The sequence below is a fragment of the Nanorana parkeri genome, unplaced genomic scaffold, assembly GCF_000935625.1.
Source record: "Nanorana parkeri isolate BGI_ZX_2015 unplaced genomic scaffold, ASM93562v1 scaffold489, whole genome shotgun sequence".
NCBI classification, from domain to species: domain Eukaryota; kingdom Metazoa; phylum Chordata; class Amphibia; order Anura; family Dicroglossidae; genus Nanorana; species Nanorana parkeri.
Window position 1 is genome coordinate 904,935 of NW_017306757.1, and position 11,630 is coordinate 916,564.

Here is an 11,630-nt window from a genome sequence, read left to right on the forward strand (position 1 = left end):
GATCTCCATCAGGTAGCTGCTGTATGTAAAACTTGTTTTCATAAAGAAAGTGATCGGATACCTGGAGAGATTGTTTTTAGATGCTGTTTATATGACCGCTATGACCTTGCATGAGACTTAATTGGGGTTTTTCTTATATTTTATTTGTTTTGCATTTTTCAAGAACAATCAGAAGCTCTTGTAAAGAACACTATTTACTGAAAACTGTCCATTATTCCACATAGTAAACTTCGAGTTCATGAACCAAGGCCTAGAATGGAGAGGTATGTGCATTTTTTTAGTTTCTTGCAGTTTTATTATGTATAGCCTCAAAGACCGGAGGCTGATTGAAACCTCCGAACAGATTAGGAATGTGCACAAGGTTTATGAGGGCAGTATTCTGAATATGAAGCTAAGATCAAGAACACGGGGACATAACCTCAAACTAGCAGGAGGAAAGCTCAAAAGTGACTTTTTTCAATATTTTTACTGATAGAGTAGTGGATGCTTGGAACAGATTTTCAGAAGAGGTAGAGAGTCAATGAGCAACCCGTTTATTTTGACTGCTGCAGTCAAAATACATCACAACATTAGGCCTATGGGCTTTCTTGTGCCTAATTCACACCATTGCAGTCCATTCAGATGTAGTCAGAAAAAGTACTGCTTGTCCTATTTTACCTGCATCTAACTGCACTAAAAAAATAAGTGTGAGGTTCCCCTTAATTGATACCAGACCCTTTAGGTAAACTAGGAATGTTAGGGGGGACCCCCAATGTCCAGAAAAAAAGTGTTGGGCTAAAAAAAAACCCCACTCTTTAGGTGTGGTAGGAATTTTAAGCGGGACCCCAACACCAAAAAAAGAAAAAACATGAGGTCTCCTCTAAAATTTTAAACCAGGCCCTGACCTGGCAGCCACATGGGGAGAAAAAAAAACCACGAAAAAGCACCTTGTCCCCATGCCGATGAGGACAAGGGCCTCTTCCCCACAACCCTGGCCCGATGGTTGTGGGGGTCTGTTGGCAGGGGGCTCATTTGCATCTGGGTATCCCCTTTCATAGAGGAGGTGACCAAATGTCAGCCCCACAACTTGTGAATGAGCAAGGGGTAGTTGTTAGCCCTTGTCATTCACTATAGGATTAAATGTAATTAAACAAACCACACTTTTGAAAAATTCCTTACATTGAAGAAAAAAAAAATCTCCCCAGTGGGGACAAAGACCGCAATAAGTATCTGACAGAGGTCCTAACAAGGGAAGCACTTTTTTTTTTTTTTTTCTCTTCGGCAACTTTTTTTTTTTGTCTAATGTCACTTTGCTGTAATGAAAATGCGTTCGTACATAATACTGCGAACAAAATTAACAAAAATTCAGATTTTGTCCGAATCCCACTTTTGGACCTGAATGCCAAAAAACGAAAAAATGAAAAATCCAAAACAATTTGTTTTACGGGCGCACATGTCTATTAAACACTGTAATATTGTCAGCACATGATCTAGTGTACCATGGTATGTGTGATGGTCTGTATGGCATACTGTAGATTATCTGGTTGTATTGCATTCTACACTTTACAGATGACTAATTCTTTTTTTTTTTCAGCAGCACATTGTAGCGGACAAGTTGGACTTTCCTGAGAAGTTTGCCGAACTAAGACGAGCAGGCACTTGTCACTGAGCCCTTCTCTCCTTAAATCATGTTATGTCGTAGAAAGTAAATGTGGGCATTTATGTTACCTATGGACTGTGTAAGTCAATTTCCCTGAATATTTCAATCTTATCCTATCTAGAGGCAGAGCCAGCTGTGCCCGCCATGTCTGTTCCTCCACTCAGTGCTGAAGGATTGGCGAGGGGAGGGGGGAATCCCTGAGTGGAGTGGTGACAGTCTCCGCTCACTGCAAGGAGACGAACGGGAAGTGAGTGGATCAGCGACATGTTTCTGCTCACTTCCCGATCAATAGAGCCGACCTGTGACATCTTATTTGTCACAGGTCGGCTCTAACTGAGGATCAGTGGAAATCAGTCACCTCATAGATCTCCTTTTAAGGCTAGCCATACACTGTTGGAATTGCCCAAAATTCTTCTAGTGGGGTGGCCCTGCTGACTCAAGTCATTTGCTTAATCAGCTGTAGTTACTGTACATGTATTCTGACAACAGCAGGTGCTGGCTATGAGAAAACAATAGCAGCAGGAGATCCATCCATACTTTTTCGATTTTTAATTTTTTTGTGCTCAATCTACATTCTGAACTAGAGATGTAAAATTTCTGGGAATTTTGAAGCCATCAGAAAAAACGTTATGTTTCCCTTTTTTTTTTTTTTCCTGAAAAATTGAAATTTTAGGACAAATTGAAAAAACAAATGTGGAGTAGTTTTACAAAGTGAAAGTCATTTTGTTACTCTAGGAATGTGAAATGCAGTGTATATAAAAGTATTGTGCTTGAAATATAAGTACAGCTTATTCAGTAAATAAACTAAACTTTAATTTTAAAATGTAATTTTTTATTACAAATGGAATAACAAGGACTGTATATGTTAATAACATTTCAACTATACATGAGAACAGGTAACCACCCCCTTTCCCTCAAAAGCCACAAAACAAGCAAGAATATGTTTGCAAATTGCAGCTTTGCTCTCAGCAGAAGTTTCACTGCAGAAATGTTTCCAAACTCTAGATGTTGGTCTCACCATTTTACTGAGAGGAGGAAAAAAAACTATTTACTGAGCAGACTACAGGTAAACTTTTTATACTGTGATGGGGGAGAACATTATTAGGAATCCTTTGAAGGTTATAAAGGTAAACTAATTTGTCAGACAAATGTCCCCTCTTACCTGAGAGGACAGAAACTATAATTTACTATAACACCAACAATCACCCAACTGTAGAAGGTGCAAGATAGAGTCCACAAGCTAATTAATCTGGAGCCTTTCCTCTGCAGTGCCACTAGTGGCAGAAATGCGTATTACTTTTTGAGTTTAAGAATTCCTCTGAGAAGTACAGTGTTACTTGTATTGTATTCCAGGATTTGATTGTCTTCAGCTGAGACCATGTGCAATAATTTAACTTTACATAAAGTCTCAGAAATCTTTCATTAAAGGAGAACTATGGGGTAAGAGCTTTTCCCCATAGTTCTACTAAGGGTCATGGGAGGACATAAACTAGCGTCCTCCCGTGACCCAAAGCTCAGTATATCGCCAGCTACAGCTTGCGGTACACTGAGACCGCCGCAGCCGGGACGGATCCCAACATTACTGTTGAGATCCACCCAGCTGCGTGAGTGACAGCTGGCTCTGCCTATCTAGAGGAGCGTCAGCACTGGAGGAGCGGGGTGGGGGATGGGGGGGTTGGATAATCCCTGCAGGGAGCCGTGACTAGTAGTCACGGCTCTCTACAGGGACATGATCGAGAAGTGAGCGAGCAACGGAATGCATTCGCTCACCTTCCGATCATTTGAGCCGACGTGTGACAGTTTCATTGTCACACATCGGCTCGAACTATGATTTTCACTCACCTCATAGATCTCCTTTTAAGTTCTTCACGTTATATAGTTTGAATACCATGTCAAAGATATATTATTTTATCATTTTAAAAGAACATATTCCGCACTCCTTTTTTTTTTTTATTTCAATTTTTCCAGAAAAAAATTAAAACGGCCTTGGAAAAAAAAAGGGGAAACCCCACCCCTTATTTTTCCAATTTTTTCCCAGCCCTTCCTATCTCTGTTCCGAACAAAGAAATCAATTGGTGTATGGCCAGCTTTACACAGGAGCTTTTTGAGGATGGGACAGGTTCAAATACAAAAATATGACCAAGAAATATAGGGCTACAAACTTCCATGTGAACAAGCTCCATTTTAGTTCTTGAGTTCCTTTCACTACATAATTCATTGACGTGTTTAATTATTTCTAAATATAAAATTGTGTTACAAAATGTCTACTTTTTAATGACTTTTCATAAGTATTTTTTTTATTGTATTAGCATAAGGAGTTGTGGTTGTAACTAATCTCTGTGAGCAGCCATCCTGTCTCGATGTACGGCATGGCTCTGACAGTCTTTCCAGAATTGAATATCAAATAGAGAGATTATCCACGCTGTATCTATATCTGTGACAAGCAGAGGTTTTGTCTATGCATGATTGTTATGCGTGACCTTTTCATCTGCTGCTGCGGTGACTGTGCAGGCAGTGTGTGCTGGGAATTGGTTTCCCTCGACCCATCTCCCTGTCACTCGCAGATGGCATGCCACGGTGATTTAGGCTCTTATTATCAGCTGTTCCACACTGTAACCGTTCCTCCAAGCTACATTGATTTTTCTTTTAATGGCAGATCCTTGCATGTGAAACTCATCCACAGGCTTACTGATAACGTTCTTGGTTACATAGCAACCAGGCAGGAAAAAAATAAGTTATTTTGGCTTTGCAAGGGCAAGGATTGGTCTTTAAAATAGAGGAGCGCTAAAAGGGAAGTCGGCTAAAAATCGATCAATGGTGTGCTATGACTAGGTCGTAAAAATACCTTTTGTATTCCAGCCAGCCCAACCCCTCCACTAAAACTGGATTTTTAAATAGCGCCCAATGAATTGGCCTCCCTGTTTAACCTCATCCTCCAATTACTAGGGTGGATATAAAGTTGGGTAGACACATTTTTCTATTTTCTTCATTCAACCTGCCGGCTGAACGAAGAAAATAGAAAAGATTCCTCTACTCATGCTTTTGAGCATTGATCAAGGAATCTCCCGCAGTTAACAATGAGGGGAATTTATCAGAACTGGAGCAGACAAAATCTGGAACAGCTATGCACGGCAACTAATCAGCTTCTCGCTTACATTTTCAAATCTTAACTTAACAAACTGAAGAGAGAAGCTGGTTGCCATGCACAGCTGCTCCAGATTTTGTCTGCTAAAGTTTTAATAAATTCCCCCCATTGTATTTTGACAGCAGCCGCTGTCAGAATACCCAGAGTGACCAGCTTATTGGCTGCTCACTCTGTTCGGCCAAGAATGATTTCAACATGCTTCTTCGATCAGCTGATCGAGGGATGCCGGTCCGAAAGGTGCCAACAGCAGCACCCACACTTCAAATCAAACCGGCCGAGATTCGAAGCGTGATGTCCATCAGGTTCTCCTAATTCCAACAACTTTGATCAAGATCAAAACAAACCCGTCCGTCCCCCCACTCCTTCCTGGACAAGTCAATGAATTTTATGTGAGGGAGTCCCAAGGTGCATAACCTACACCTGAGTTCCCAGGCACTTCTGGAAGCGTAAAATGCTAAAGACTTTATAGAGTAGACTTGAGTAGAGGCTGCATCACTTGAAATCAGAAGCCCTGCATACTGGATTGGTAAGTAATTTCAAGCTTCTATTGCAGACACCATTCTGTGGATTATGAGGGGAAATAACCTTTTTTTTTTAAAGTGTACATCCCGCCATAATTTTTTTTTTTTAGATAGCGTGAGGACGGATCAGAACCCCAACCCAAGTCTGGTTTTTACTGCTGTCCAGGGCTCTGTTAGAGATTTTTCCTCACTATGTATCTGTTTATCACTCTTTACGTTGGGCAGATGCCTTTCACATGGCACCACCACCGTTAGATGGCACCAAGAACCATATTCCATATTTAGAGTTATGAATCACTTTGTTGCTGTTTTGGTGACAATGTTTTTACTAGACAGGAAGTGTGGGCAAATCTGCAACAGGCACAGACATCAGTACAAAGTTAATGGGGGTTCTTGACTTTCCTCTAACCTGCTTAACAAAAAAAATAGTTTTGGTCTGCTTTTGCTTTTAGAGATATAACCTATCTTCCTGTGTGATGAAACTGTTGTCACTAGGGCAGGAAGTGAGGGAAACTCTTTGTAAGGGTCTGTGTTGACAGGCTTGGGGCTTGTGTCAGTACCATCAGTTTGTTATTAATTTGAGACACTTCTGAACTCATTCCAAATTTATTGACAGGTGTATGTAACCTGTGGTGGACCTCCTTCTGACCTGCATTTGACCTGCTTCAAGTCAGTTTTGCATATTCATAGACTTGTATGGGATTGCAATACATGCCTGAAGCGAACGAAAACCCATTGACATAGGCCCTATCAAACCCCAGATACCTGAGAACATTTTGTTGATTGGAGATTCACTTTAGGACTACCAAGTGTTCTCCTTTAATTTCAGAGGACATTGTTAAAGAGTTCTGATACTGCTTCATATTTGTACAAGTGAAGGAAAAGTGTACTGCCCATGTCTACCAATCAGATGCATCAGTATTGTCTAACCTTCACACAAAAATTGGCAACTGTAATCCATTCGCACGCCACTATTTCTTTACTCCAGTCTACATAAAGTGCCCCATACAGTATATATGCAGAGAGAGAGAGAATAAGACAATGAAAGGGCATTTAAGGCTGTGGTTGTCCCTCGTGCATTTGTCTTCTCTTGACACTGTTTTTTTTTCTGCTACTTGGATACCAATACACATGTCTGATGGTGGTTTTCTTGTAATAGAATGGCTGTACCCGGCATCATTCTCCTGGGAAGATTAGTTGTGGAATCCTTGGGAGAATCAGTGAGCTCTTTGGTATGTATTTGATAGTATTTGTCTTTATTGGCGTGTTCCTTGCTCTGATCTTCTCATAGGGCCTTTAGACCTAGGACACATACGAGGAACTGAAAGATAAGTGACAGTTGATAGGGAGCAGATACATGCATGCATTCACAATACTGTCACACTGGAAATTTCAATTTAAAGTGGAAAGAACACTCAAATGTTAACACAAAGCAATGTTTGCTATTATTCTGAGATGGATAAATAGATCGCAACAGAAGGGCTGAAATATTTACATTTACTGGACAACATTCTGCTCCAGGCTCCCTGTAAAAGTAGTTTCAGGCAATTATTGTAAGCTTAATTATTGTCAGTAATCTTCTAATGCTAACAAGCAAACACTGCAATGTACTAAGCTTAGAAAGTTCACCTTCGATCACTTAAATAAAATGGGAAAACTTATTTCAAAACTTATTTCAAAACCTAAACACAGACTAGATGTGGGATTATCAAATACTATGTAATCTGAGTTCTTTGGATTTAGGCTGCCATTAGTTAGAGAGCACCCCACAGGATCACTAGGAGTCTACTTCTGAAGCCTCTGTATGGTAGGAAACAGGAAGTCGAACACTGATGATGTCAGACCTTGAAAAGATTATATGAGTCTTGACATAATACACAGCAGCCCCTTCCTGGGACCTCCCCACTAACGTGTTTCATCCAATGCAGGCTTGATTTGCAGAGATCCAGACGTTAAGGAGAACTGTGAGGCGAGTGAAAATCACTCATCCTCATAATCTGAGCCGACCTGGGACAATGAAACTGTCACACGTCTGCTCAATAGATCGGGAAGTAAGCGAAACACATACCGTCGCTCGCTCACTTCTCGATCATCTCCCTGCAGAGAGCCATGACTGTCACTCTCGGATTCCCCCCTCTCCGATTCCCCCCAGCCCAGGAGGGGGCGGGTATAGCTGGCTCTGTCTCTAGATAGGAAAAGCCAGCTGTCACTCACGCAGCTGGGTGGATCTCGACAGAAATGTCAGGATCCATCCCGGCTGTGGCGGTCTCAGTATAGCGCGAGCTACTGAGCTTTGGGTCACGGGAGGACGCTAGTATACTGGTGAAACTCGAATAATTAGAATATCGTGCAAAAGTTGATTTATTTCACTAATGCAACTTAAAAGGGGAAACTAATATATGAGATAGACTCATTACATGCAAAGCAAGATAGAATAAATTAACTTTTGCACGATATTCTAATTATTTGAGTTTTACCTGTATGTCCTCCCGTGACCCTTAGGAGAACTATGGGGGAAAACACTTACCCCATAGTACTCCTTTTAAAGTTTTTTGATGTCATTGGTGTGCAGATTCCTTTCTCCTCTAGCTGTGAGCATAGTTGAGCTCCTTAGCCGGCAGCTGGAATTCCAGTGGCAGGAAAGGTTGAGGGCCTTGAACGTTGACCTACTTTTCCCACTCTATATTCAGTATCACAAATCGCATTCAGACATGCCAGGCAAGTTTGAATCTGATTGGTGGCTGGGAGATTTTCTTTGTGCTTACCATATATCGGGCAAACAAATTAATGTGGAACTTTGGAGCCAGTCTATCCAATCCAGAAGCCAGCAGGATTTTCTTTAGGAGCCAGCTCCATGGACAACAACTAGAAACCTCAAAAAGTTAGACACCAGCTATTATTTTTAAGATCGCCATGGATCCTGGGATTTGTCCAGCTCTGATATATATATATATATTTTTGTATTGAACATCAAGCCATTTTTATGTGAAACCTAGCAAGGAGCCTGCATAGAGTGTTTGGGAATTCATCTCTTGCGCCAAAAGAAGATTACCTGGTTGATAACACTAAACGGGTGAGCCGTTCTCCTAATTTTCAGGTTTGACTGGAGTGCACTTTTCAGCGCTGGCCTCCTATCTAAAATCTTAGGCGATCTCTGTTAAGTTGGGATTAGAGTTTAGACTGGCCTAGGTCTTCAGATATGTGGACAACACACAAGGGAGCCTATAGCAGAGTTCTTCAGAAAAGCCAAGTATTTCAGCCACTTGTATTACTATTTTTTAATCTCTTAGAATTGCATTTAAACTTCTCTCGCTTCTTGGTAATGCCCAATGACTGGTGTATTGTTCTGCATTGAAACTCCCAGCAAATAAGAGTATGTTGAAATTTTAGGTTTACTGTTGGATACAAACTGTTCTATCAAAGTTTGAGACCACGTTACAATGTGTGACCAGTGATGTGGTCACACATTTTAACGTAATCTCGCCCAGTTTTTCAGTGGTGGAATAGGTGAAGAATTCCAACGCTTTGTAATCTGTTCCCGGGCAGATCGCCATCGCAAATCGTATATGCAGGCGAACCGATCTGCCCTGGAACAGCTGTTCTGTCCTGAAATGTCACTTCTATCCGACTTTGTGAGTACGGTGGAATGTGAGATCGGATAGAAGTGACATTTCAGGACCGATCAGCTGTTTCAGGGCTGATCTGTTCTCCTGCACATATACGATCTGCGATGCCGATCTGCCCTGGAACAGTTGGAAAGCGCTGGAATGCTTCACCTATTGGCGGTCACACATTCAACCGCAAAAAAACCTGGCGGGATTACGTTAAAACGTGTGACCACGTCACCGATCACACATTCTAACGTGGTCACAAACTTTGATAGAACACCGCCATCGGGGGGGTATGACCGGTACCCATGTGACAGGCATGGGGGGCCTCTTACATGGGTATCAACTGTACCGGCATGGCAGAGGTGACAGGGGAGGGGGTGGAGGAGGCCGGGCCCTAGCAGCAGCAGGTAAGAAGAGTTTGGAGGATGTACTGGGAAAGGGACCCTGACGACCAGACGACCAGACCAGCCCACCTGGGACCCTGCAGAGCCCACCATAGAGACTCTCAGGTGGGCTATGCAGGATCTATGGTGTGCTCTGCAGGGTCTCGGGTAAGTCCAGCACGCTACTTTGTTTATTAGGTCGGCCACTGCCTGCGTGTGTTCCATGCTCGCTCCTGCGATGGACTACAATCTCATGTTTAGTTTACTAATTTGTATTGAGATTGTAGCCCATCACAAGAGCGGGCTTGGAGCAGTGGCTACTTTACAACACACACAGGGACCATGGGGAACAAAAGTAGTCACCCTCCAGAAGGAAGGACAGTGTCGGCACCAATTCAGAGATGATTTGAGGATCTGAAGCTGAGCGATACACAAATAAGATACATTTTTGTTACTAGTTAAGGTATTTGAATGCATTTTTAAGATTTAATTCCTGAATGTAATGTCACTTTAAGGAACTGTATACATTTCTGGCAGGTCAACTGGTATTTATTTATTTTTGTACTTGCAGGGAATTTGGAAGTGATAAAACAAGGAGAAATGTACATTTATTGCAGAGATGTACTGAATATATATTTTTATTTTAGTCTGATGTGCACTCTAAGGTATAACTATAGTTTGGCTATTTAGGAAGATGGAACATGTCTACTACAATCCAGCCAATCTGAGGGTGTCCTTTAATTGTCTCCCAATACTAGCCTATTAAGAAACCATTACCTGATTGGAAGCAGTATGTCCGTGTGCCAGTTTTGTTGGTAACATTAAAAATCACATTGTTGCCCCTCTCTCCGAGTTCTTGTTAGATGGTTTTGTATTGTTCAGTCTATATATAAACATAGATGTAATTGGCAATAAGATTAATCTTCACTTGTTTGTTTCTGCCAGGTCTCAGATTGCTGTAGTGAAAGGCTGGTTTTAAATGGCTCATGCCCTGCTGACCAAAGATGCAGTCCAGGTAATTATTTTTAACTTGCCAGTGCCAACAAATGTCAGCTATACCAGGCTTCTGTCTAATTACAGAAATACTGCTATAATTTGCGTATAATGAAGGTTTGTTGCATAAGTATGGAAGCTGTGTGACAGCAAGATTTAATTATGTCTTCAATATCTGTGGCTTTGCATCTTATTAGCAGTGCAGGCTGCTAAAATAAGTACTATGTCCATTAATTATCCGAAAGTACATCTGGATTGCATGTAGTTGTCACATGCTTTCTATGACAGGGTTGGTGTTCTTGTACTAAGATGACATTTGAGGTATAGAACTCGCCCTCCTTATATTGTGGATCCTCCTCCCCTGTGTAAGCAATGTTTGTAAAATAAAAATAGTCTGTCCGTTTCCATGGCTGGGCATGCTCAGATTGTGGCAAATGTGCAAAATGCTGTAACTCGTAACAGGATTTAATTAATCTTGCTCCAATCTGACCTAAATCTGAAGCCTGATTGGTTGCTGTTGGGTTATGCTGAATATCCCTGCAGTTTGCATTGCTTACCTGAATAAGCCCAGTTTTACAGCGACGCGTACCAGCAGCAGTGGCTGATTAAAGCCGATACACTCAATCACATCATAACCCTTATACACGTTTTTGCAGATAAAAGTGCAACAAAGACCAATATTCTACCAAAACCCACTTTCATGTTTCTGCAGACAGCAGTTTGTTACTGTGTAACTCCCAGTGCAATCTTCATATTAATACAAAATCTTTCACAATAAAAGTATGAAGGGCACATTGCAATCTTTGCAGACTTTCCACAGTAGAAATAAATCGCTTAATGGTACTTTTATGCACTATCCTGCCACATAGAAGCAACTTAAGCAGATACACGGTTTTCTTTTTAAAGATTCAAACTGGAGAGATGTCATCCTGATCTTGGAACAGACAAAAACTGGAGCATCTCTTTCATTTTCAAATCTTAACTTCACAAACAGAAAAGAGAAGCTGATTGGTTGCCCTGGGCAACTGCTCCAGTTATGATAAATTCCCCTCAATGTGTCACTGACCTGGAGCATGCATGTGTCAATTGAAGTCTAAAACTAGTGAACTCTGTCTAGTATGCTTCTCCTAGGTCACTGGTTCTCCAGTTAGAGAAGCCAGGATCATAATGACAAGTTCGTAGCTTTCATATTTTTAAAACAAATTCAGCAATCATGGCTCACATATTTTCCAACCTTACAGGTACCATTTAAAGAGCCCCCGTCGGCTCCATGGGCAAAATGGCAGTGTCTGCATATAGCCTACATGCCCCCACCCTCAGCTTGTACACTGACCCGCG

The 11,630-nt window shown here is 41.5% G+C and overlaps 1 protein-coding gene across 1 annotated transcript in view; it reads left to right on the top strand.

Annotated features, from left to right (window-relative positions):
* Positions 1-1,612: 1,612 nt before the first annotated feature.
* Positions 1,613-11,630, top strand: part of CUNH1orf159 (chromosome unknown C1orf159 homolog) — a 33,626-nt gene continuing 23,608 nt past the window's right edge. Inside the window, exons 1-3 of the mRNA XM_018560940.1 lie at positions 1,613-1,718; positions 6,465-6,537; positions 10,245-10,314. Coding sequence (XP_018416442.1) covers positions 6,466-6,537; positions 10,245-10,314 — 142 coding nt within the window. The 5' untranslated portion in view covers positions 1,613-1,718; position 6,465. The remainder of the gene's footprint in view (positions 1,719-6,464; positions 6,538-10,244; positions 10,315-11,630) is intronic.